The 27,358-nt window shown below is 40.9% G+C and overlaps 1 protein-coding gene and 2 long non-coding RNA genes across 5 annotated transcripts; 1 reads left to right on the top strand and 2 right to left on the bottom strand.

Moving 5' to 3' along the window:
- Positions 1-4,056: 4,056 nt before the first annotated feature.
- LOC118698868 (uncharacterized) lies at positions 4,057-7,666 on the bottom strand. 2 transcript variants are annotated; one of them, XR_004981957.2, is made up of 3 exons: positions 6,955-7,666; positions 5,496-5,638; positions 4,057-4,731 (listed from the first exon to the last, which is right to left on the bottom strand). It is a non-coding gene; the product is annotated as an uncharacterized LOC118698868 (long non-coding RNA). The 2 variants fall into 2 exon arrangements; XR_004981958.2 differs by lacking the exon at positions 6,955-7,666 and adding an exon at positions 6,580-6,658.
- On the top strand, positions 6,875-14,560 carry ESX1 (ESX homeobox 1). Of its 2 annotated transcripts, none has more exons than XM_036402419.2 (5): positions 6,875-7,007; positions 7,114-7,327; positions 7,406-7,451; positions 11,962-12,248; positions 13,153-14,560. In XM_036402419.2, the coding sequence occupies exons 1-5, from the start codon at positions 6,908-6,910 to the stop codon at positions 13,376-13,378; spliced, it is 873 nt and encodes a 290-aa protein (XP_036258312.1). In that variant the 5' UTR covers positions 6,875-6,907; the 3' UTR covers positions 13,379-14,560. The 2 variants fall into 2 exon arrangements, with proteins under 2 accessions (XP_036258312.1, XP_054372356.1); XM_054516381.1 differs by having other exon boundaries at positions 6,875-7,034.
- A 3,270-nt stretch (positions 14,561-17,830) lies between these two features.
- Positions 17,831-19,635, bottom strand: LOC118698869 (uncharacterized). The gene is made up of 2 exons (XR_004981959.2): positions 19,470-19,635; positions 17,831-18,076 (listed from the first exon to the last, which is right to left on the bottom strand). It is a non-coding gene; the product is annotated as an uncharacterized LOC118698869 (long non-coding RNA).
- Positions 19,636-27,358: the final 7,723 nt, after the last annotated feature.

The following is a 27,358-nucleotide window of genomic DNA, read 5'->3' as shown; positions in this document are numbered from 1 at the left end:
TCTCAATAATTGTAACACCCTCACCTCCATCCTAGGAAGGAGAGCAGCACATGTCCGTGTTCACCAGGAAATGGGCAGCAAGAATTATAACAGAGCCCTTGTTTAAAGCACTGTCAGCACTCCCATAACTCACCACAAGTGCTGCACTATTTCATGGGTCTGTTTTAAAGACCCAATTACTAGACTCACATGATCCCATCAGAAGCTCAGGTTTTCATTTTAAAGAGGAAAAAAAAAGATATATTACTTGCAGGTACTGGGAGCACTGGACAAAGGTGTTTCCTGAACAGCTCAAAGACAGAAAGTGTTGAAACAGGAGCTCATGACACCAGTCCTTTATTTTAACCTAAGGGTTCTACAGGCCACTCTTTTAATCATTTGGCTCCTTCCCCCTGAGGTGTAAATGCCTGGGGATAGCATCAGTGAGGCATTTAGGGATGAAAAGAAAGAAACTGATTTGTCCCTTAGACTTCAAATTGTAGTTAGCACATTCCAAAGCTGATAGTAGCTGGAACAACTGCACCACAATGGCAAACAGCAGCTCACACCTCTAACACCCAAGAGATAGATTTTTCATAGAAACTATTTAAATTCAGTCTGGCTCACTTACTTTTTTTTTTAATTAAGTAGAACATCTTTTATTGTGTTTTGTTGTCCAATTCCCTGTGAGACCTTTCATCCACTTCTTTACATAAGCGCATCTTCTACTGCTCATACAATGAAAGGGTTTAAGGGGGCAATGAATACCCCAGAAGATCTCATGTATGTTTTGAAATGTGTCCCATCGTTAAACAAAACTCCACACCACTGAAATATTTATTTCTGTATCTCTGCAAATCCCCAGGTTCATGACAGCTGCACCTTGGAAAAGTATGAGACACCTACACACTTTAACGTGCTCTGATTGATGCTCCTAAGTGACTTTTAAAATCAAGATACTTCAGGTGTTCCCCATTTACAACAGCTTGTACTCCCTGAAAATAAGTCTCAGTGTCTCACTCAATACTTGCATTGCTTAGAGTCCTTTAGGGCTTCTAATCCAGATAAGGTAAATATTGATTTCTTTGCATGGTTTTTCCTCAACCTAGCAGTAAAACTACAAATATCTGTACAAATATACATAAGAATTCTGAGGCAAACTCAGATTCTTTAAGTCACAGGCAAAGAGAAATGGAAAGCAATTTTGCTCAGAACTGTTGAGTGAGCCACACCAAAAACAGAATCTTTCATTAATGTTAAAATTTTTCACCATTATTGCAGTTTAACACCAGACAGCAACTAAGCACCACACAGCCACCCAGTGGAATGTGCAAAAGAGAAAGTAAATGTGAGAATAGAATACCCTGTTGAGAAAAAGACAGTTTCATAGGAAAGCAAAAGTTGTACACACAAGCAAATCAAAACAAGGATCTCATTTCCCACTTTGCCAAGGCATGCAGGTTCTCAGCGTCCCCAGGACAGCAGGGCTACATTACATGTACAGTGACTGGGGAAGACAAACACCATCACTCCAAATGTCTTCCCTTCCTCCTTCTCTCACAGTTTTCCGTGCTGAGGATGAGGCCCCATGGTCTGGGACATCCCTGGGGTCAGTTGGGATCAGCTGTCCTGGCTGTGTCCCCTCCCAGCTCCTTGTGCACCCCCAGCCTCTCGCTGCTGGGGTGGGCTGAGGGGCAGAGAAGGCTCAGCTCAGGGTAAACCCTGCTCAGCAGTAACAAAAACACCTCTGAGTTATCTGCATCCAGCACAAATCCAAACCACAGCCCCAAAGCAACTACTGTAGAGAAAATTAACTCCATCCCACCTTCTCAAAATCCCACTATATCTAACCAACAGCAATGGCTCATACTGTCCACAAGACTATTGGTGATACTGCGTGATATTGGAGGCTGAAGACATTTAATGGATACAGTTATGGTCAACAGAGAAGGGAAGTCATTATATAACCTGCAGAATATTATTAGCCTGTTTAGGCAGTGATACCATCGTTCCTTAAAACTATTATTGGGCCAAACCCACAGTCATTCTGTGGTGTTAGTTCTGTATCATTGAGCCAGACCTGTTTCTCTTTTCCTGTAACTGTGTAAGACCAGTTACATCTTTAACAACTACATAACTACTTACCTCTCTGATATTCCTCACTTGTCTCTCAGTAACTTGAAGACCAGACTTTGCACCAGTTCACAGCTGCAGGGTACCTGGGGGTCCTGGAGCTCTGGGCACTCCCACATGTGTGTATGCAGTAACACTGCAGCCCATGGCAAAGACATAAAGCTAAATAGTGAAGTCCCCTTCAAACCAGGCTCCTCACCCTGCAGATGACTTTGCATAATGCTTCACTACAAAGTTTAAAAAAATTCTTCCCTGAGGAAGAATATTTCCAGAAATATTTCCAGAAAAACACATTGTCACAAGTGGCACTATGGAGTCCAAGAAAACACAGCATCTCTACAGAGTCAGAGCAACCTGCAGTAATCTGGGGTGTAGTAATCGCTGTTGCTATTCCTCTTCTCATCTCTAGAGTGCACATAATTTCCACCTATGGGATCAGTATCTTTGCACATCTAATGTAAATGTTGCATAAAATCTAGGGCCAAGCAAGCTAATGGATCACAAAATGAATGCATTTTCTGCTATTGGATCACAAACCTGAAGAAAAAGTAAGGGAAAGGGAAAAATACACCAAATACACCAAAGAAGTAGTAGAAAGGGGAAGATACACCAAATGGCACAAAGGCCTGCAGGAAGTGACATAAAAACTCAACTAATGTGAGGTAAATATTCCTAAGCTGTTCTTTCATGTGTATATGTAAAAATCAATCAACAGAGCATATACCTAACTGTATTTCACAATTCTGAATTCCCTCACTATTGGAAAGCTATGATAAAATCCAGCATTTAGCCTTGCTTTAGAAAGTTATTTGCTTCAGGTCTGTCTTTTGACCTAAGAAAACCTTTTACTTTCACACCACTTCGGGTAACATCAGAAATCTGACTTTATTCTGTCACAAGATGCTAAGTAAAACGAACACATTCCACTTCCCTCACTGTCACAGGCAGTTTTTCCCCAAACTTTCTTCCACATTTCTACATGTGCCACAAGAGGGAGCGCAGAGCTCACCTTCCTGAAGCTCTGCCAAAGAAAAGGTAAACTGCTCGATGTAGTCGCAAAGTGTGACCCGAGTCAGGCTAGAAGTTGAGTGGTTTTGTACAGCACATTTTACAATTGTAAATGGGTAAACATCAGCTGTGTTTATTCTAAACATTATTCTAAACAGACCCAGCTTTCCCAGAGATAATTTAGTAGCAAAGAGACCATTCCAATTTCTTATATGAATAAATGATGCATATAGAAGTGGTGATTTGTTGTCAAGGGCCAGAAAAGGCAGAAGGAATGTGGTCCTCCAAGTCTAGTCCAACATTCATAGTCAACCCCTTAAAAAAGCAATTTGAAAAAAAAGTAATTTTCACTCTAGGAATGTGCAAACATGATAGAGGACTGACACCCCTCAGAAACAGTAAAATATGAACTCTTAAACAGAGATAAAAAATGGGGGTTTAGCCTATTATCTATCACTTTCGAAGAAAAAACAAATTAATACTGCATCCTTTTTACTTATTCTTGGTCTTCTGGGACCCTAGGTGCTACCTGTTTTTTGCTCCATAAATGTGGAGTCTAGAAACTTTGAGATGTTAAAACATACTTTTTTTTACCTTTTAGAAGAGAGGAGAGCCTCATTTAATTGTGACCCCAAAGGGGTGGCTTTAGCAGATCCAGTAAATATTAATTTATCATAACTGCTAGAGGTACCTGTGCACCAAGGAGCTCTGCACATTTTACCTGAAGGGTTTGAGAAATAGTGCACTACAGCAGTTGCTGGGAGAACACTCAGTGCAGTATGCTGAGGTCATTCCAGGTATCTTGCAACACTTTGATGTCACTTCAACAGGAACCTCTTACATGCAGTCTTTCAAGAACTATTGAACTATCTATCTATCTATCTATCTATCTATCTATCTATCTATCTATCTATCTATCTATCTATTATCCTATCTATCTGTTATCTATCTATCTATCTATCTGTCTGTCTGTCTATCTCTCATCTATCTCTCTCCTTCAAAAATCAACTATATAAAGGGAAGACCGAGGCTCTCCATTTATTTGTCTGCATAAAATCAAAGGTCTGCAGAGAGTGAAGGAAGAGATCTGCAAGTGAGATTTCCAAGAGATTTGGATGGGGACACAAGAGAGGGACATCTGCTCCAGGCAGGTTGGTCAGAATGAGCACAGTGACAGCAGTGTCTGCCATCTCAACACAATGCCTTCTCCATAGTCAGCAACATTCCAATTCTTATCTTATTCTTCTTTCAACTAATATTTTATTGGTGCTTTTGAATATGCAGCACAGAAAGGGAAGCTGAATTGCCATGTACTGCACACACATCCTTTTCCAAGCAGTCACGTATGCCTAATCAGCAAAAAGCACTTACATTATTTTCACAAGTTATTAACTGAAATGGGAAACCAGCTTACTGTGATTCCATTACAAAAGAGTTACTGCAGCTGGTATAATAAGTATCAATTGGCTTGAGAAACCAACTAAGGCTGTACCACAACATTCAGTCTTGCATTTCCCCAGTATTTACAGGATTGCCACACACAACCTAGATCTAATCCCATAAAATGAAAGAGAGGTGCTGATCTTCAAGTTTATGCAGATCTTCAGGCCTCTGTGTAAAACAGAAACAGAATGAGAAAACAGTTGTGTTAATAAGAATATGAACAATCCAAAGAGGTATACTGGCATTAAAGGTTTTCAGCACTTTTCATCTGCTTCCTTGGACATCAACCACAGTCAATGCAGAGCTCTCATCAGAATCACTTCTGCTTTATGCAAGTCTTGCACTTAGTTCTCAAGTTGGCAGTTATTTTCCTTCTACAAGCCAATAAAGATCCATGCTGAGCTATCAAACCAACTCCTTGGACACACTCAATGTTGTTCATGGATTTGGTCTGTATGGAAGACAGAAGTAACAAAAGTTAGCCACTTCTGGCTCCTGGGAGATCCCATTGGAATTCCTGGGCATGCTTTCCAAGATGCAGGGGCTTCTCTTGGACCGTAGACACATGTGCAACTGTAACACATTTGTAACTATAAAACAAACTTATCACTGGCTATTTCACATCCAGGACATTCCTTATGAAGTTCTGACAGTTTCTTTAGTCAGAGGAAATTAGATCGCTCAAATCTCGTTTCCTGGAGTTCACAGCATTTGGTCCATAGGATGCATAGAATCATTGTTTTTCCCAACACAAATGAGTCCCTAGGCCTTTGAACACAATTAAGGTTGAATGTGGCAGCCTGAGCTTTAGAACTTAGGATCAGGATATGAATAGGGCAATAAACTAGGAAATGTCAAGAAAACACCATGTTAAAAAAAAACCCCACCTTCTGTAAATGTTACCAGAGTCATCTTTCATACAAGCACCTTACTTTTCAAGAGTTAGCATCACAAAGCGCTGTCCCAAACGTTCTCATAGAGAATGCCACAGGAATAGGTTCACAAAGGTATTGCTCCAGGCCAAACCAAACAGTAGTGAAAGGAATGAAGTCGAGGTCTGAGTCAAAGATGAGCCCTGCAGCAGAACAGAGAGACAGCAAGGTGTTCTGTCAGTACAAAGATAGAAGCACTAAAGCAGTCACACAGCCCCAGTGAGGTGAAAGGAGAGAAGGAAAAAACTGAAAAAAATTTGCCTGTGGGCTGTAATGCCAGGAGTAACCAAAAGATTTTTGACAGGTCAGAGTCAGGAAGCTTTTCTGCACTGATAGCCTCTATGACTTCAGCTGGAATGTAAACTAATCCAGACTTGATATGAAGACAGAGAACACAGAACTCCATCACTCTTTTTTCAAAACTTAGATATAAACATACAGATTTTTTAATCTTGGCCTTATTTCTAATCTAAATTTTTCTGGCTTCAGCTTTCAGCCTCTAGTTTTAGGTTTGGGGTTAGGTTAGGTTCTTAACCCTTTCATGCCGCACTCTGCATAAGACTCTAGAAAGTAGTATTTCATTCTCATCCCCCAAAATCAAGATCTCATTTTGTCATTTTGTCATCTCATTTATGACTGTCTCTATCAGTACACTACAGTAAGATCACTAAACTGCTGGAAGTCTCCCTGTGCAGGAAATCGTTTCCAGGCCTCCTGTTGAGGAACCATTGCTGTAACAGCACCGACAGCATCATTACAGCAGGAGTGGAATTAGAGATCTCCAGGAGAAAGGACTCAGTCTTGCATGGGTTTGTGCACTTTCCCTTCACCGGCTGGCACACTGTACTTTGCAAGGTTAGCCTTAAAAAGCTGAATTCAGCAAGTGTAATGTCATGAGGAGCAATAAAGGTGAACACTAGTGACTCCTCTCCCTCACTCCTGGCTCTCAGCCGGTTCCCTCAGCCCTCACTGCGGACCCATCCTCACCTCTCGAGGAGCAATAAAGGTGAACACTTGTGACTCCTCTCCCTCACTCCTGGGTCTCAGCCGGCTCCCTCAGCCCTCACAGCGGACCCATCCTCACCTCTCGAGGAGCCGGGCACGGCTCTCCCGCACCGCGGCGGGCACCGGCACAACTTCCCCGCAGCCGCTCCGAGCCCCCGAACGAGGCTTCCAAAAGTTACCGCCGGCCTGCGGGAGCGGAGGGAGCGGGAGGTACGGCCCCAGGGCAGTGAACGTCTCTGTGCCCGCCCGGGGGAGGTGGCCCGGCTCCTGCGCGGCGAGCGGGGCACGGCGCGTCCCACCCCCGGCCTTGACGCCACGCGCTAATGAAATGCTAATGCCGGGGCGCGGAGCCGGGCGCTGCCCGCGCCCATAAAACGCGGCGCGGCGCGGGGGCCCTGCCCGCAGCCATGCAGAGCGCGGCCCCCGCCGCCCCGCCGGCCCTGCACCTCCTCACCTCCTACTTCATCGACAGCATCCTGGGCCGGGGCCCCGCCGCGGGCCGGCACGGTGAGGGGCGGCGGGGAGGGTGGCACGGTGAGAGGTGGCCCGGCGAGGGGCGGCGGGGTCGCTGCACGCCCGCCCGCCCCGGTAACTCCGCGGTTGTCTCTCTCAGGCGCGGAACGCGCGGAGACGCCGCGGCCCGGCCGAGCGCGCAGCCCCGCGGAGGAGCCGCAGGCGGAGGAGCGCGAGGAGCGCCCGCCCGGCTCCGAGGCACCGGGCCCGGTGAAGAGGAAGCAGCGGCGGTACCGCACCACGTTCAGCACGTTCCAGCTGGAGGAGCTGGAGCGCGCCTTCTGCAAGTCCCACTACCCCGACGTGTTCACCAGGTAGCGGCGGGAGGGGCGGGCCCGGCCGTGCCGGGGCGGCGGGCGAGCTCCGGCTCTAACTGAGTGCTCTTCCCGCAGAGAGGAGCTGGCCCTGCGCCTTGACCTGACGGAAGCCCGGGTGCAGGTGAGTGCCGGAGGGGACGAGGGGCAGGAGAGGGTTGAACACAGCGCGTTTTCCCTCTGGTTCCGCCGGGCGAGAGCGGAACAGCGGCGGCGCCGGGCACGCGTCCTGTCCGCGGCGGGTGGTGCTGAAGGGAGGGAGGACGAGCCCTGGCGGGGAAGCGGCGGCTCAGGGACATTCCCCCGTTGTGCTTCTCTCCCGCTTGTGCTGACGCCCTCATGGGTCGAAAGGCAGGAATAAAAAAGCATAAATTAAGTTGTTTACAGAAAATGAGGGGTTCTGTGGGGCATTCGAAGTTATTTACTGAGGCTGCCCAGTTAACACCCTTCTCTTGGTCTAACTTAGCTCAATAAAATTAAAAACGCTTCTAAATGACTGGTTAAAACAAATGAAAGATGAATTTGACATTCATATATGACAGTAAGGTCCAGGAGAATTTTATGCCCAGCTGGGCTGTGATTGCAGCAATGCCTGTAGAACTTCAGCAGGCTTAGACAGACACTAATCCCTTGTAGGCTGCAGTTTGCTTAAACTACAAACTACTCTGAGTAACTTTTCCTGACTCTATGCACTCCTGCTTAACAATATCTCTTAAAAACCCTTTCCTTTATATTCATCTCTTGATAAACTAGAAATCTCCTTTTTATACAGAAATTATAGCCTAAAAAAAATATTTCAAAAGGTGTGAAGACTTTCAAGTATTTATAAGCTGCAAATGACAATTGTACTAAATTTGGCTTGTGCTGTAGATCAGATATTGACTGTTCCAGCACAACTCTGGGTATGTGCCTACTTGTGAAAGACTGAGAATTGGTGCAGCTGCTCAGTGTGACAGTCCTGCTTACTACTGCATAGCTTTGATACTGTTAATGCCAGATCCTTGTTTGTATACTTTGTCATTACTCCAGTCACTGGATCTGCGATGGTTCACACCACAGTTACAGTTTGTAAAACTGTAACTTTTTTAGCTTTTTAATATGCACCATCTTCAAAAAAGGCATTAGAAGTATGAATGATACTTTATTATTGACTCAAAGAATATCTAGATGAGCTTTTCAGCTCCCTTTTGGGGACTTGGGGGAAATTATGTACCCTCCACTCTTCCTAACACCAACAATAACTAAAACCTCCAGTCACTGACATGCCCCAGTCTCTGACAATTGCACGTGGCATCTAACAGAGAAAAAGACATGGGTGAAAAGTTGTTACTTTAACTGTTACTGTCAAATTCCCTTTGTGGGGTACATACTCTTTAGACCCTGTGAAGGAATGGTGCAATGGGACACGGCAAAGAGGAACTCATCTCCTCTTAACTCATCTAGGAAAAAAAAAGAAAAAAACAAAACAAAACCAAAACATTTGTGTTTGATGTAGCCAAAAAGGAATTAACAAGAAAATTAACAAGAAAATTAACAAGAGTTGATGCATCCCCAGGGGATGGAAGGAGCAGCAAAGAGCTGTTCCTGGTATGTCTTTGCCTCCTGAATCTGTTAGGTCATAGCACAAGTGTCCTGAGCATGTAGCATGGAGTCAGCACAGTTGTTTAGTGTGAGCTTGCAGTGCACAGAGCCAAGCCCCAGTTCCTGTCCTGTGGGAAACTGGGCTCAGCCTGGAGGGAAGGGGATGGGTAGAATAACAGTGATGTACTGTACTTAAACTACCATAATTACCAAATACTTGTCCATGCTCACAGTTGCTGTCTAATGCATCCCGTGTGAAATGAAGACTTGCAACCCTCTCCCATGGTACCTGGCTAAATCAGCTGACATGGAAAGTGGCATCTCTTTACTTAGTCGAGTGTAAACTCAAGAAATTAATCTTACCCAATGTAGTCAGAACATTTCTTCACCTCAGTGTGTTTTACAAATGGAGCTTTGCTTCTCTAGGGAGAAATCAGCTGAAATGGGTACCAGCCACTGCACTGCTCCTCCTTTTGAGTCTTACATGAAAATGAACAAATAAGAAAAATAATTGCATGAATATATGCTCATTCCATCATCATTTCAAAGAGATCTCCCTCATCCAACACCCCCCTTATTTACTTTTATAGAAGAAGGGAGAATTCCTTCCCAAATTCCTTCCCAATAAGATTCCTCGCCTTGGGAAAGATGCAGTCAGAGAGTCTGCAAAACCTTTTCATAACCTGGAGCCACGTTGGGATTGCTCTTCAATAGCATTTGCATCTGTTGTTGCCACTCATGTTTCTCATTATTCATATTGTTAGGATGGGAAGAAAATAAGAAAAAGTTAAAGGAATCTTTTCTCTTGTTTAACATGAGGGGTAAAAGGTTTCATGGGTATTTCATTGCCATAAACTGCATCAGTTTTAAAACATTGGCTTATAGATATAATTGATCAAGAAATCCTTGTCATATTTTCTCATTACAATCCTCTTATTCATTTACAGCAGAAACATGATACAGTTATGCACATCTATGTATCTTTCTAGCACCATTAGGTATTACATCAATTAAATAGGATACATTTTTACAGAAAATTACAGCAAGAAAGCAATCAAATTTTACCTGCTCACATTTTCCTTTGTAAAAGACATGAATCTCTTGTCAGATATGCATGATGCTACTAATTGCAAATATAATCTGGGTAATATTTAGTATGCAATCCAAAACTTAATGATTTAAAACTCATTCTTGTGTATTAAGTAATACCTTTTTCTAGAGTATTTTGCCATTGATATTACAGTCATAAAAATCTTAAGACTGGTATAGCAATTTCTTTATGGTTAGTTTGTCACTTCAGCAGTGTCTGAAAATAGAATAAAGGCAAGTTAAGGCTTTTATTGGAAGTAAAGGAAAACTGCTTAACAAATGGTTCAAGATGACTAATCTGAATGTTAAGGACTATAATGTGTGCAGTAAATTTTGAAAGCTGTTTGTCATGTCAGTCTAAGGTATGAGGCATTGGTTTACTCCTGTTACCACTTGAACTGATGGGTTTGTACCAATAAGGAGTGGAAAGTCAGCTTTTTTTCTAACGGTAATTTTTAGATATCTATGCTGGTATTTCCTCCCAGTTTGAGAAATACAAAATCTGAGAGACAATTAAATTTTGGAGTTAAGCCCAAATTACCTGTAACATTGAAAAAAAATATTTTGTAGTCAAAGTGCATGTCTGAACAATCAAATGGATTTGCTTTAGGATGGAGAAAGCAGAAAAGCAGACATTTAATTTTGTGTTAGGCTTCTTTATGAAGAACAGATTGAAGAACAGTGCTACCATTTAGTAAGGACATGAACACCCTTGCTGCATTTATCCTTTTTAGGAAAGGCTGAATCTGCATATCTCAGTGTGAGACAGTTATTGCCTCTCAACTGGATATTTTTCATAGAAAACACTAAAACCTTTGAGTTGGTAGTCTTCTCCTCTGATATCTTAGGTAAGCTCCACTTACAAATATTTGGGATTACTGGTTAACAGGGATTTAAATTAATCTGATCCCAGTAATTTAGTTTTCCTTACCAGACCCCTATCTTGGACTAATACTGATGGAGTATCTAGTCATGCCATGCAGGCATAGCTGCCTGGTATTTCTTAGGTTCAGATATCCCTTTGTAAGACATCTGACTATTGAAAGCTGATGGTTGCTGGAGGAAAAACCAAAGAATGAGTCTTGCCACTCAAGAATTTCAAGTATCAACTTCAAAATTTTGATGTTCTGATTTTCTGTTGGGTGCACCTCCCTCTGCCAACTGCCTGTGAGCGAGACAGTTCTGTGTTACACACTCAACCTGAGGGGTGTAAATGCCTCTGCCAGAACAGCAGCTTTCCAGTGTAAATATACTGCCTGCAATGGAAGGACTGGCACAGTATTTCTTCAGATGGATCCTGAGAACGCAGAGCAAGTGCTTTGAAAGAGTCAATTGTGTCTCTGTCAATTGACAGAGAGAAACAACATCAGGCTCAGGACAGCAAGGCTGGGCTGTGCTGCAGCCTTGTTTGGGGATCAGCACCCCAGTGTGTGCAGGGCTTTTCTCCCAAACACAATTCATGACATTCAAGCACCTGAAGGTAAGTGGTAAGTGCTGGAAATGGTCATAGGGCATGGCTGAGGTAAAGCAAGCTGGTTTTTAACCTCAAAAACCTGGTTTTTAAATATTGTAGATGCTCTTTAAAACTTTTGGAAAACAATTTTTGTACTGTATTATAATTGCCACCTCTTGAATGGCTTTGTTGAAATTTAACTTTCAATAAATAGGTTATGAAAGGAAGAATGATCATTTTTAATAATTGCTCTTGCATTTCAGTTTAACATATGACAATGGCTTTAAAACCTTCGTGACTCTTCAGTCAAAGAGTAGTCAAATTTACACTATTGAAAAGTGATTTATTTTGTAATAAACCCACTAAGGCCTTTATGAAAAGATCTTTTATATTAAAGAAGTGGGGTTTGCTTAAACAGAAATTATTTTGCCATATCAATACGTGCTGTAGTATCTGGTAAGACAAACTGCAGAGTAAGTTCAGCTAATGCCTTTATAATTTCTTGTTCAAGGTCTGGTTCCAAAACAGAAGGGCAAAGTGGAGGAAACGTGAAAAAAATGAAATTCTGGGGACTGTTCCGGGAATCTCCTTAACGCACCCACTTGGTCTATTTTTGGATGTTCCACTGAGCCATTCTCCCCTCCTAGATCACACATGGAGGTCAATGCCTCTTTCAACACTGGCTGTGCCGTCCATGTCCCCAGCTTTTAGTCCTTCAGCCTTAGGGCCATTTGGCCTCAGCAGTCTTACCTGGACTTCTCTCTTCAGAAATCCTATATTAAATCCACATTTTGGAAGGTATAGAATAATTTTCTTTTTTTTTCTAAATCTCAAAACTGTTAAAAATGCTGCTTTTATATTATTTTGCTACTCACACGTTCTCAATAAACTTACTAAAATGGGTTAGTTCCTGTGTAGGATCACTTGATTAGGAACAGCTAGATTTGGGTTTAGGTCATGCTAATAAAATCTTAATAGGTAATTGCTTTTTGAAGACAAATTGTGCATACTTACTGCAATTTTGGTCTCACTGAACTCTAGCCTTCATACAGACTGCTGTGACCTGTGTGGCCACAGCTCCATCCTTCTCTCTCACTCTCTCTCAAGTATAAATACATTATATATAAAATACATAAATACATTATATATTATATGTAAGTATATATATATATAAAAATATAAGACAGCATTCTTGCTGAAATTAGAGCTTGTATCTTAGTACTACATTAGCAGACAAACAAATGCTTTTCACATGAAATCAATTGATCTGAACAAATTGTCTGCATAAACAGCTATATAAATTGGCCTTTTTATGAGATGGTTTATTGCTTTCACAGAACAGGCTGATCTACAGCATCCAACGTTTGTTTAGAAAGGATTTAGTATGAGGGGTTCAGCAAATGGTTGCTGGTTTAGATATCTGCATGCCGTGTATAAACATGTCTTGCCTATTTTATTTAAAAGTTCTTTGGTTTTTTATTTAGGGTGGGATTTTCTGCTTGGGTTTTTTTTTGGGTTTTTTGTGGGTTTTTTAAGGGCAAGACACTATACTGCAAAATGAAGCTAAAAAATGTACATTTGAAAAAAATTGGAAATTTTGGAACTTTTTTCTCTAATACTTTGTTGGGGGGAAACTGCAATTCAGTATTTGTTCTCCAAAACAATTCTTAATTTGGGTAATATTGACTTCTTTCAAATACAGGTTTCTCAATGCTTTAAATCCTCTCGTGACAACAGCTTCAGTACTAATGAAAGCTCCTGGACCCCCGTCAGACCCTGTTCTCACTGCCTTCACTGATCCAGCAGCAGTTGAAAGGAAAACGTCAAGCATTGCAGCACTAAGACTCAAAGCGAAAGAACATTCAGCACAAATCCCTCAATTAAACCTCATCTCCAGTCTTACAAACACTAACAAAGAACTTTGTTAGGAGCTCTCCCACAGACTACAGCCACGGAGAGGAAAGTGAATGCCTTCTCCAATAAGTAGCTCTCATTAGAGAGACACATTTAAAAAAAGAAAACACACACACACACAGAGCTGTATTTCCTGCAGCTTCAGTAACAGACTGAAAGGAAATAAACCTGCTAAATATTGTTTTCCTTCATTACAACATGAAATCAGCTAGTAAATTGGTTTGTATAATTTCTTGCACTGCAGAAACAGAAGCAGGAACTATCTCATCTGTGTAAATCAGGCTAGCATGTATCTGAAGCTTTGAAATCACCGAACTCACCAGAAGCTAGTCCAAAGGCTCAAAATTCTTTGTAGGAATAACTACTTTTCTAAGCAATTCTTAACTTCTCAGGAGGAACTCTTATATGCAGTACTTGAGAATCAGTACACAGTTATTAACTTGGAGACCATGCTTCATGTTGAAGTGCAGATGCCAGTCAAATATTGCATTCTAGACAGACTTAGCAGAAACAAGATGGGGACTATTTTCAGTATGGGCTTTTGATTCAGAATTAGGTTTGTGCAAAGAGTACCTTGTTTCAAATTTTAAAAAAGTTTGCTTTATGTTCAGGGTGTCAATGTCTTAACTAAGAAAGTTTAACCTCTGTACATGAACTGTATTCTGTGAAAGTAGGTTAGCAGTGTGCAGTAAATTGTCTGTAGGTCTCTGTGTATGTATATACATGTCAATCAGTAACTTACAGCTGTAAATATGAGATTGCTGAATACTTTTAGCAAGATTTCTGGCACACCTTACCAGACCAGTAAGTTAACAGATTACTTGCATATTTTGAGACATTTCATGCCTTGAGTAGTTTCAGAATGTAAATGAGTACTCAATGTGTTCAATTCTTCCTTGGACCAATGTTGAAATGAGTGAAAACAGAGGCCTTACTGAGCAGGAGTCTGCACTCCATCACAATCCTGGACTCCATTAAGGTCATTTTAAAGTCTTTGCTGAACTTCCCCATCCAGGACATGGGACTGAGAACAACTTTCCACAGGTCTGATGCTTTAGTGTAAAGTGAGGATATGTAGCATCCTCCTGGTGCTGTAGTGAAAAGCAAGGACAGGTCATCGTATGCTCCTTTGGCAGCTCACTCGCCTACCTCACAGGGCTGTTGTGAGGACTCATTAAACAAACACACTGTGCAAATGGGAGAGTGATACAAGTGCTAATTTTTGCTTCACAGCAACAAAAGAAAGGCCAACAGTTGGCCGCACATGGAGATCACCTTTTCCACACCAGCAGCAGAGGTCCAAGCAAAATCTGTTCCTGCAGTTGATGGGACAGCATGGAACTCCTGCACTGATGCTGCCTGTTTTCTCAAAACTGTCCTCAACCACATTTACACTGAAAATATTTTGTGTATTTCAGAACTTCTTTCTCAAGGCAGCTCTAGGCCTACTCTTAAGACTACACAGTTGAGCTCTCAGCTAGAGTTTGAGGTGCGGAGCTCCAGCTACATCGCTGCTGCTTCTGGAGACTGCACCAAGCTTGTACTTAGCTCCAGGACAGAGAAGGAAGTTTGCTGGGTCAAAGACAAATACTCATCACTTTCCACTAGAGGGGAAGTATTTCTGTTGGGTTCATAGACCTCACTGGGAGCACAGGCAGGAGGAGATGGTGGTATCTCAGCTGTTGGGAAAAGCCAGCTCCCTGATGGAGTTACAGCAGGGCTGTACTGTGTGTCCAGCAGCAGGAGACTGCGGAAGTGAAGCAAGCAGGACCTCTCACACAAAGTTTAAGTGTGTTTCTCCCACAAGAGCTATTTGCTTCCACCAGTCCACTCTCATGGCCCAGGCTGCCAACTGGCAGCACAACACTCAAGTGTTGAGTTTGTTCCAAATAAACCTTTTAAGTAGGTTAAAGCCTTGAAAACTGTCATTACACAACTCCTGTTCTGTACAAGCTTCTGTGGTATCGTTCCTTGCCACAAGTGTCTCTCTCTTGCAATGCAGAGGTTCTGTAGGAAAGGAGACTCACTGTTTCATTTAAAGTATCAGAAACTGTCCTGCCCTTTCCATAAGTCATTAAGAAAAGAACTCTGCAATAATAATAAAACCTGGGTATTTTTGCCCAACTTACATTCGTAGACAAGTTACCAGAAGCAGCATGTGAAAAATAAGAGCTGAAGGCTGATGTAATATATTGCATGAAATACTAGGTCCTGTGTTATCAACAAAATCTTCATCACTGACCACAGGGCCTATCTCACTCAGGTATGGAGGAGTGAAAATCACAAGCTAAATTTCAGCAGTTACATCAGAGATAATATTTATCTATCAACAAAGCTTTTCCAATAGTTATGGTTAGAAATAATTTCATGGACAGCAATTAAACACACAGAGGCAAGTAACTTCACTCATGTGCCAGAGCTGGGAGCTGCTACCTCCACCCAGCACACTGAGCCACTTCAGCACCAGCATGGGAACTGCAGGGTTGGACAGCAGGGCTGGCTCCCAAGCCTTGCCAGTCTGGGTGCTGCTCTGTCCTCATTCTCCTTACAAGAGGGCAAGCTTCTCCAAGACATCCTCCTCTCCTGCTGAGAGCACAGCCTCCTGGGTACACTCCCTGCCAGCTGTGAACTCTTCCCAGTGCCACACTGCGGCCAGGACTGTCTCCATGGTGTACACTCCTGCATGGCTCTGCAGCTCCAAGCTACTGTGCCCAATTTGACAGATGGCAGAACAGCAAAGGTAAGTGCATTGCCTGTTTTGTTCCTGGTTAAGGAAGAGCTGTCAGCCCTGTGCCATCTGGGCAGAAGCCACTGTCTGCAATCATCAGCAGTTCCCAATGGGTACAGCTAGAGAACACAGCTTCCTGATGTTTCATCTGGGTTTACATTGTAATGAAGAGTTTTTCTTTAAGGTGATTTCATTTTTTCTGCTTTAACGAGTCCTTCCAAGAAACATCCATTCTTCCATGTGACTTGAAATCCAGTTGTGAGAGCTAATGGTATTATGAAAATAAATATGCAGGGCAACACTTGAAATCAGCTTAGGAACCACAGAGTGCTCATAACCAAAACTCAGAAAGTTTTATGTGTTAATTATTACTACCTTAAAATGAAATATCACACCAAGGGAAGAAGGCTTATTTATTCAATTTGTTTAAATTTTAAATAAAGAGTCTTAATTACCAGTTTCTATGGATATAGTACTAAAATTACATTTCAAAAAACTTTGGAGAGCTATTAATTGAAAAACCTTCAGCCTAGTGTCATAGTTGCACACAGGGTCAACTATTTGCTATTAATCCAGCAGGGACATTTGCTCTCCTAGTCTTTCTCAGGGCAATGGGGTCTGCAGCCTCCCATATCCTGAAAAGTCAGCCATTTTACAGAGTGTGTCTCACACTAAACATAGCAATTATTTCCTGACATTTTATCTTGACTTGTGCAATAAATTATTTAGTCCTAATTTAGGCAAAGGCTGCACTGACCTGGACTGAGACTGCAGGATATGTGCCTATGCCTCTCTTCTGAATAAAGAAAGGTTGCAGCCTAAATCTTCTCTGGGTGACATCAAGATTGTTTCCTGGCATAGATTTCAACTCAAGCAGACCTGAAGCCCTGGTTGTTTTATTGGGTTTATCTGATTTTCCTGAAAGCAAAAACAAATGGGAGGATTTCCAAAGCCACAGAGAAATTGGAATACAATCCTACCCCAGCCATCTTCTACAACTACTGAGGTAAAAACTTTTCAAATTAAACCTCTTGACTTTCCCTTCCACATCACATTTTGAGGTGATTTGCTGGAAGATCCTGCAAGCATATTAGTATCTCTTCAGAAAACATTGATAAATATTTCTATTGGAGGACTCACATTTGGCTAAATTGTCAAATTTTTTCAGTTTGTTTTCTGGTTCAAGTTCAGTTCTGGTGCCATAGGATGTTGGATAAATTTCCGTATTTCCAGTGACATTATATCATCAGAACCTTGCCTACAAAGAGTGAATGATTTTGTTGGGGCAAAAAAAAAAAAGGAGAATAATAGGCCAGGTGTTTGAAGAAAAGACAAAGAAACAAGCACAGTAGGGTGTTCTGACTCACAAATCTGTATTGAGAAAGAAGTATTCATGAAGAAAATTAATTTAAGAAGTATGTAGTTCAGGTTTTGAGCCCATAAGTTCCTTTCAAAAACAGATTAGTGATTAAAAACTTTTTTAGTCTAGCAATCTCTTAAACAATTAGCACAGTAATTGGAAAGGGACTACAAATTCAAATCTAGATGGACATAAAAGACTTTCCCCATAGAGCTTTGCCTTGGTTTTGTGGGTAACTGGCATGCACCTGCCTTTACCATCAGTGGGACTGAAATACTGAAAAAGTGCTCTGAATAGGGATACAAATGCCCCAAACAGTAATGCCATACAAATTACTTAATTAATGTAAAGTAGAAGTAATTGTATTGATTATGAATGTGTGAGTGACTCCTTTATTTCAGGTTATATGAGATGTAAGCCACCAGCTTTCAATGGGGTCCTTGCTGCAAATTTGTCATCCATAGAGTGGGATGTTACTTTTTTCCTTAGCTTGAGCAATAAGTACAATGCACTGCCATTTGGAAACAGAGATCTGCTGAATTTAAGCTAAACCAGGTAAATAAGGATTTCTCTCCTCCAGCCAGGTAGTAGTTTTGCTCTTCTTGTTCATCCTGTGAAAGATGCCTGAAATCAAAGAAAAGGGGACATAAGGGAGAAACATCCCCAAACTTCAGATGTTTTTCCTCAAAGTAGAACCTTTTTTTCCCCTTTTTGATATTATTGTCATAAAACACCATGGATCACCAGATAAAACCTACACTGCCAAAAGAAAAGAAAAAGCAAGGAGGGAGGAAGAGATTGTGCACAGTGTCCCTAGCAATATAATTACCTAACAGCAAAAGTCTGACCTATGGCTTCCCAGGAAGCTGTATGAGAGCACATGTGGGGAGTGCCTGTGATAATACACACACACCTGTACTTCACTTACTGCAGCTGCACTGCCAGCCCAAAAGACACAAAAGGCAGCTAAGGACAGGGCATTTCCATAGACCTTATAGTCCAGCAGTTCTACACATGGACTCTTCAGAAATTGAGCTAGTGGGTTGTGTCACAGCCTGCCCTGATTTTGGATATCCCTTCTGCCCCATCCAGGCCTGAGAACAGGGCTGTCCTTGCTGCAGGTGCAGGAGCCACAGCACAAGGCAGCTCAGGCATGACTTCACAGCAGCTGCTTCTCTTCTCCTCAACCTCTGGTCAAACTGTCCTTACCAATTAACAACTGAGTTTACCAAAAAATGGGAGGAAAACCTGGGAAGAACATCATATTCTCTATTAACTTCCTTTGTTGGCTGCAGCAATGTTTCCTATACTTCAGCTGGAGAATTGCTCTGTCCTGGCTGGTGGGAAGTCACTGGAAGATTGGGATGATCTTGCAAAGTCACACTGGTTGAGTAACGAAACTTTTACATTAAAAATATAACTGAATGGAGGATTGTTGGTTTGGTTTGATTGGGTTGTTGGTTGGGTTTCTTTATTTTATAAAAACTACCTTATCAGAAATGACTGCAGAAAAACTAGGACAAAATATCTGATGTTACAGATAAAAACTTCAGCCTTTGGTCTGAGCAGCATAGTGACATTATTGTGAACTAAAGCAGAAGCAAACAAGACAGCTTGAATTACAGTTTCATCTGGTTCAAAAGGGTTGCTAGTGAAATGTATTTAAGGGATCTGCTAAAGAAAAGAATACATTGCATTTTGTAAGTACCCAGTCACAGCTAGAGATTTTGACAAAAGTTGACTTTCACACGCAATTAAACACAATAATTTCAGTTTTCTAGTTTCATAGAAGCTGATCCACAGACTGCCCTATCTCCAGGGTTATTTTGTACTGATAAAAAATCACGGGATTAATGTTTGTGAAAGAAGACAAGAAAGGACAGCATTATTATAGCCTTATTTTCTATATATCCCAAAGTGAATATAGGAAAAGAAGTGAAGCAGGCTAAAATGTTAATGTATGAGAAGAGCCTGGAGACACTTTCATCAGTAAGTTATCAGAACACCTCAGTCTTACCTCTGTTTGTGCTCTCTCAAACTGAACTAGTAGAGAAGTTGCTGACAGCAGCAATAAAGTTTGCAGGTGATGTTTGGCACTGTGTACATTCAGCTTCTTTGTACAGAGCTGAGCAAAGAGAAAGCAAAGCAGTGAGGGGGCTATGTTTGGAGAACACAGGAGCAAATGGGAGAGATTCTTACTTGCTTCCCAGCTCAACAGCAGGGTTTCTGCTTTGGGACTGTGGTGAGCTCTAAGCTCAGCCCTGGCTGTAAAACAAATAACCTTCCCCAAGCAGGGTGGATGGCAAGTACTAAGGACTGCCAAGACACAGCCTTGAAGACAAAAAAAAAGCAGCACCAAGCATTACTAGAGCATTCACAAAATTCTCAGTTTAAAAAGAACCCAATCTGCATTTCAATTTCTCATCCTGAGTCTAAGAGAAGGCAGCAGAGAACCTCATTTATTATTTCTAGCACAGGCATGGCCATTACTATTGACTCTTACAGAATTCTACCTTATGAAGGTGCCATTTCAAATCTTTTCAAAACTAACTGTTAAGACAAAAATGCATGGCTATGCTTGTGTCAAATATTTGAAATTATCCACAGCCTTAACACTGAAGTGTTCAGCAATTTTGATTGTGGGAGACCACTTTGGTAAGAGAAATAAAATGCAGGGAAGGCCATTCAAAAACCCCAGTCTGTTTCTTAGACATGCATATCTAGGGAAAACATACCTGACAGTGAAAGAAATTTTGATGATTGTAGCAAATCAAAAAGCACCCTCAAAATCCCCACTGTTACTACTTAAAAACCAGTTATTCACACCCTGCTTTTGACTAGGTGGTCTCTGTTCACTGTTCTATCTTCCTGGCATCCACTCCAGTGCTTCTTACAGAATCTTCCTCTACATTAGGAATGACTTAAAAGAAAGATCTACTTCTAGACTGAAAAGCAAAAAAAATGAACAAGAAAACACCTAGCTCCATGCATACAGGGCAACAAAGGCCTCAGCAGCCTATGGAATGAGAGCCATACATCACCTGAATTAGAGCTAAACCAGCTCAATGAGAAGATCTAACCAGGCTGAACTGAGACTTTCTGGTCCCACTGATGTATACTGTGAACAGCACAGGGTTTAGAGATGTTAAAAATTTCTGCCATACTTTTAGTAGCCAGAAAGTTGGGGTTTTAAGTGGTATTTTCCCCAAAATTTAGAAATTACTTTTTGCTTTAAATAGCTTTTTCCCCCAGAATTGGCCTTGTGCCAGGAAGCTAAGCATGTAAACACCCCAGAATATTACCCTTCACTTCCAGAGCTTGCCAGTGTTATTTTGAGGGTCTGCTGTTTTGTGTAAGTCCATTATTAATCAGTTAATATGCCTTGCAAAACTCATTTTTAAACATTATTTTCATAGACACAACTCAACTGAAATCATGGCTGCATGATAACAATAAAACAAACCTACAAAATTACAGTCTTAGATAATTCCTGCATTATCTACAGGGGAGAACGATGAGCATTGTAATGTCAGGATATCGTTGTTTGTCTCCCTTTAAAATTTAGAAGGTGTTACATACAGACTTTGCAGTTTGGCAGCTATACAGCAAAACAGACAGAAAATATTCTGTTCTCTGCTACTATTTCAATATGGAAAGGTCTCATACACAATGCAACGGATTCACAGCAGGTCTTTAGAAAATATTGTACCTTTAGTACCTTTGAGTAAACAGGCGACTTTGGAAGGAGAGAAATGAATACAACAAGCAATCCAAACAAATTTTGAAATAATTTCACGAATGGTTTCCCTTTCAGAAGGATAAAAACTCTGTCTACTCTCTAAAACACTCAACTGATGGCTTACTTATTAGACAAAAATTAGTGTCTATTCAACCATGAAAAAGACAAGCCATTATATGCTATAAGGGAGATCAAACTGACATCAGCTACTGTACATCTCGACACTTACTACATAATCAAAGTAAACTTTGCTGTATGTGTCTGATCTAATGTACCTGTCAGTTATCACTGTCTCTGCTCAGATGAGTTCGTGTGTCACCTATATATGGGGGACAAAACAAATAAATAAATTGCAGTGTTATCTCTTCAAGCTGCTCACACAGTAAGGGGAAAGTACTTAGTATTCCGTAATGGAGTTAGGAGTAATTTGCTGAGAGATAATTTCTTTTGGACCTAAAATCTCCTACCTCCTGTCGAGCAGACAAATAGAACTATCTTACAGGAAATGGGGCATGATAATACTGCTCTTTAAATAGAACTAACAAAATGGAAATACAATAGGCATTACAAAATATATAGCTAACAGTTACCAAAACCTTTGATGTTTTTATAGCTATTTACTACAAGAGATTCTATTAGCTGCTCCAGCCCATTTTAATATGAGGAAAGTTTACCATGTGTTTTTTAAAACACTTTAAAAAAAAAGTTAAGCCTATAAAGTAGTACTCTCAGGTATTTGGAGAAACTGAGCAGAAGGAGGGAAAGCCACTTGGCTGATGAAACAACAAAGATTTGGCAATCAGCTCCTGTAGTGGACAAGAAAAATCTTATGGAATAAGGGCCTTATAGGCCTCTGATCACTTCTGTTCCTTTCTGTCACTTTTGGTCATCAAGAACAACTCTGGGAAAGGTTTGTCCTATCGTTAACAGGACAGTAGAAAACAAGTTACATACCCTAGAAAACAAGTTGTTGTGTTGGTTTAACAGAGGTAGCCTCTGAGAGAAGCTGCTCAAAGCTTTTGCCATGTCCTGCAGAGCCAATCCCTGATGGCTCTGAAGATGGACATGCTGCTGGCCCAACTAGAGAAGTTGGTCACACCTCCACGAGGGCAAATTTAAGAGAGGAAAAAAATCACACCCAGCTCTTTTGAGGGGTGGGGAGGGACCAGGGCCATTCCACAGCATGGTGAGTGGTTCCCCGGTATGGAGCACAAACAAAATCAACCTTCAGTGCTGCAAAACCCTATAAGAACTTTCCAATTGATAGAACTTGAGAACAAAAGAACCTATAGACAACAATTTTCTCCTGAGTCAGAGAAAAGGAAAAGGTGAGGACACATGAGGAGAACAAAATGGCGACACTAAGGTTGGTGAAAGGAAGGAGGGGAGGAGGTGCTCCAAACGTTGGAGCTGAGATTGTTCTGCAAGCTGTGGTGAGGATATAACACAACAAACTGTCCCTGTAATCCATGAAGTCCATGGGGGGATGCAGAGACCTACTCACAGACCATGAGTAAAGCTGCTCACGTTGGAGTGGGTGCATGCTGAAAAGCTGTAATCTAGGGGGAAACTCTTAACAGAGAAAGAAGACCCCTGCTTCCAGAGCTAGAGAAAGAGAGCTCTTGATTCCAAACTAGAGCAGCTTACCCTTGAAAGACTACACCCATGAACTAAAATGACCCACACCATGGCAGTTTTGGGAGGACTGTTTGCCCATGGGAGAGATTCATGGTTCTCACCTCTCTTGGCTTTTCTCTTTTGCCTTGGGCCTGGTGATACCTCTCTAAAATTAAAATATAAATTATCCAGGAATAAAATTGTTCCTGTAACAGAACATGAAATGACTGCAGCTACCCAAACCCAGCTTTGCTCTGCATCCTAGGGTCAAGTTGAATCTCCAGCCACCAAGAATGCTGCTTTATAACAAATTTTTCAGGGCATTCTGTGCTGAGCTTTTTTCCAGAGCATCTCTTTTGATCCTTTGGCTGGTGTCATTTCCCTCTCAGGGAACTTTTTCAGTACAACAAAATATTTATCAATGCTGAATGCTCTGTGAAGTAGAAGTGGGAAGATTCTCTTCAGTGGAAGATATTTAAAATATTTCACTTTCCAAGTAGCTCTGTGAATACAGGGAAGAAATGCATAACTTAAACACAAGGAGTTACTGACCCAGAAGTGATTAGCATTAGTGTAAAGCTTTCAGACCCTTTTTCATCTTATTGATTCTAAGCAGAATAAATCCGTAAATGATAATAGGGCTCAATTTAAATTACCTACAGCAAGTGCTGCTTTTCAGCTCTCATCAGACAATCATGCTGTTCAATCAGCTCCATTCTGTATGTACAAAGCAAATTAATGTGTATAAAACAGTCGTAACTCAGGCCAGTTTTCAACAAAAGAATCTTTTATGTAGCACACAACTGCCTTTTATCGACATGCTTTTAATTGAACTTCTAATGCTATATCCATATTCCACCTAATTATAGCAGAAAATTCATATATATTTTAAAATACTGACCATACCTTTTCCTTTGTAAAGTTCCCAGATACTTTACCAGGGTAGGGGATGATATTCTCAGTTAAGCTCAGATTTGTTTAGAAACCCTGAAAGGGTGCACAAAGGCAATTCTGAGCCTATGGCAGCCAAGCAATGTCTCAAGGACAATTACACTGGTGCACTGAATCAGCAAGGCCAGCTCCTCACTCCTTGAATCCAGCCTATAAATGTGCCTCTAAAAACCAGGGAGAGAGCATTGCACAAGAGGCATTGATAGAGAAGCCTCCAGTCTGCAAGAATTCTTTCTTAAGCAATTTGTTTCTGTTTCAAAAGGCATCTTTTGTGTGTCTCACTTTCTTGTGTTGCTGAGTTTACCAGGGAACAGGCAGAGAGGACACCACTTCTTTAAAGGGAGAAATCCTGTGACAACAGAAGCAGCAATGGAAGGAAAAAGAGAATTAAAGGTGGACTCTGGAAAATACTTCTGGGTCAATCCAAGACATTTGGCCTGTGGAATTATCTTTGAGAGGGCAGAAGTGCCAGTGGTGGGGGAGATAACTTGAATTTGTCTCTGCCATTTCAAGCAGATGGCTTAGAGAGAGTTAGTGAGGGATTCTGTAGAGATGAAGGAGGACAGAGGACAGGCCTTTTATTTCCATTTCAACATCACCAAGTCCAGACCTTGCTGTGGGTAGGAAAAATCCTGTTGTCAACTTCCACAGCCTTTGCAATAAGGCCTCAAGCTAAGACAACAGCACATATTCTTCTTTAAGAACCATGCATGCCATACCATGGTTACCAGCAGCAAAGAGCAAATAAACCCAAGGCTAAAATCAACTAAACTGTTGACATTGATTTTAACATGGGTAGAACTCCACCTCAAGGATGTACATTGCAATTACTCAATTTTATTGCCAAGCTCTTCTGACAGGTCTGATCCACGTTGACACTACACACAGGACTCCCATTTAATATTTTGCTTTAAACATTTTTCTATTAACCAGTCATCTCAAATAGAGATTAAGGTGGAGGACATGAGTGCAGCCACCCTTAGGTGCACACAGATGCAGCAAGCAGCTAGGAACACCACACAGAAAGGCAAGTCCACAGAAGAACACAAATACTCCTCCTGATCAATAGGTACAAAAGAAACCTGTAGTGTAAATTATTCAGCTACACTTCCCACCACACAAACACACTTGCCTGGCATTCAGATGAGCAGGTGGAGCATGGCAGCCAGTGCTCCCACTCAGGGCAGCAGCTCTCCACAGGAGTGACCTTCTCTTCCTCTTTCTTCACTTCTCCTTTCTTGAGGAGTTTTGTCAAGCGCTGCAATTAAAAGTCTGTGAGCACTTGTGGAGTCAAAGTAAATAGATGTTTAATCTCTCTGGGGAAATATTTAAGAAGTGTACCCAGATGTATTTACTGAAGATTTCACTAATTCAAATAAATCAAGTTAAAATTACAGACTAGACTGGCTATTGTCAGTTTTCTGAAAACCTTTCAATTCAAAAAAGCAAATGGAAATGGTAAGTTCATTTGTCCTTAGCTTTTTGACTGGGAGCAGAGCTGACATTGATGTGGTGAAAGACATTAGTATTTAACTACTTGAAGAAATTCACATTACCACAGTGTCCTTTTAAATTGCTGTACTTATGTTCGCCACATAAGTTGCTATTAGCAACTCTAAAAAAACAAAAAAAGCCAACGCTTATATTACAGTCCTGAACATATCAAAGGTTTATTGTTCTATGTTCTTTGGAGCTTTCTTCACTCAATATTTGAAATAGAATTAAAATGCTATCCCTGGAAAAGAACTATTTCTTCTAAAGTGTATAATTCACTGTAAAAACAGACATTATAAACCAATGTAGCTGACAAGTAATCTCCAAGTTTTATATCATAAAGTAAAACAAGTCCTTGTGAGAACATTGACTTGCCCCTTAAGCTTGACTTTCCAGATTTTAAGCTAAATAAAAGCATGTTGGTAAAATCCTTATATTGAAGGGATTTTGATTTCTCTAAAGCATGTGATAATTCTTGTTTGCCTTCCAACACTTTTTTTATTTACATATCACTTTTCCAAATTTATAGTACCATAAAGTTCTAGAGGAGTAGAGTTTAGATGCTATATATTTAAAGTTGAAGCAAACATTTTATCTAGGACATATCAAACCCTTTGAGAGAATCTGCCTTAAATATTTAAGTAATGATTTTCTAGGAATAAGGCAGGCCACTCGATGTTAAAACAAAATAATTATTTTAATGTCTGCTTTACTAAATAAAAAATGTGTCTAACATTCAGATTTGGAGGACTGAGCTTTCCACTCAGGTAAACAACATTCTATTGAAATAGCAAACAAAATCCTTGTTTCTGAAAACACACAGCATTAACAAAAAAGAATGACAACATGGCTCAAATTAAAAAAAAAAACCAACATGCCAGTAGATTCTCATTTACCATCCTTTTACCCAAAAAGGAGGATCAAGAGGATCAAATTAACACTCAAATGAAGAAAACAGGTCCAATCTGGTAGCAGTGTAGTACTAAAGAAGGAGAAAAATCATTAAAGGAGCAAAATTATTAAGTCAGGAAGAATGCTGGAAGGTCCTGCTTCCCTTTCGACATGTGTCAGAATCCAGATTAGCTCAAAACATTGTGTTTTCCTCTCTGAGAACTGGGCAGTAACACATCTAGGACCTATAGGAATGAACACAGGATCAACTTCCTTTGGTACAGAAGCAGCTTTGCTGCTCTATGCATACTTAGATACAAGCATCTAACCTGTTTAAATAATACAAGATAAACAAAAGCTTCAGAGAATGGAATTCTTTCACTGTTACTATGAAATGTCTCTCACTGGCAATTTATATCTAAAAATTTAATTAGTCTCAAAATTTCCCTCTATGAAGTTTGGAGCTTAGTGCCTTGCAGCAGTAGAGTCCCATGTTCCATTATGCTCCATTATCAATAATATTCTTTATGGTATTTTAGTCAGGGGGACACAGCTCATAAACTAACCAGGGGAAGGAACAAGACAAGGGTGACAAGAAGAGGAATCTCAATGGCAGAAAATTGTTCACATCACGTGCATTCAGCATGAGAGTTTATCAGTTTGGAAGATACACTTTCCCCGTCAGTGCCAAACCACTTCACCAAAGAAATGTAGTTAAATATGCCTTCAGGAATGGGCTAAAATACTGCTGAAGTGGGGCTTTCAGGTCTCACTTTAAAGTAAGACTTTAAATTCTATTCTGTGGAGTTAAAGAGGGACCAAAACTCCTTTTTCTCTTACACAAATACTCTTACCAAGACCACCTCCAAAAATACTTTTTTAAAAAATTATAGCTGGGCTCAGATTCTTCTCAATTCTTACTTTTTTCTGGCAGTACTGCTCAAGTTAATTTTTGTTGTTTCAGCAGAACAGATCCTAGATTTCCATGCTTTTATAGTTGCAAAAAATGCTGTTTTCCTCTGGAACAGAGGATCTAGATTTAGTTCAGTCACTAAATTAATTTTTCTAATGCATTCCAGGTCTCTGGAGACAGGTGGTTCGGGATGGAGAAATAAATATAGCTGTTTCTCCATGGAGCATTCTGTTGCCTCAGGTTTCCAAATCCAAATTAAGTAGTTAATGATTTATGTATACACTGAGCATTAGCATCTTTG

This window comes from Molothrus ater, chromosome 14, assembly GCF_012460135.2.
Source record: "Molothrus ater isolate BHLD 08-10-18 breed brown headed cowbird chromosome 14, BPBGC_Mater_1.1, whole genome shotgun sequence".
Lineage (NCBI taxonomy): Eukaryota > Metazoa > Chordata > Aves > Passeriformes > Icteridae > Molothrus > Molothrus ater.
The sequence above is the reverse complement of the archived record's forward strand: the minus strand, read 5'-3'. Positions and strand labels throughout refer to the sequence as shown.

What these genes read in the sequence shown, in the direction of transcription:
- ESX1 (XM_054516381.1), top strand. Translation starts at nt 6,908, where the DNA reads ATGCAGAGCGCGGCCCCCGCCGCCCCGCCGGCCCTGCACCTCCTCACC. An exon ending in GCGGCGGGGAGGGTGGCACG is followed by an intron (nt 7,035 to 7,113) that starts GTGAGAGGTGGC and finishes TGTCTCTCTCAG; the next exon opens with GCGCGGAACGCGCGGAGACG. An exon ending in TTAAATCCACATTTTGGAAG is followed by an intron (nt 12,249 to 13,152) that starts GTATAGAATAAT and finishes TTTCAAATACAG; the next exon opens with GTTTCTCAATGCTTTAAATC.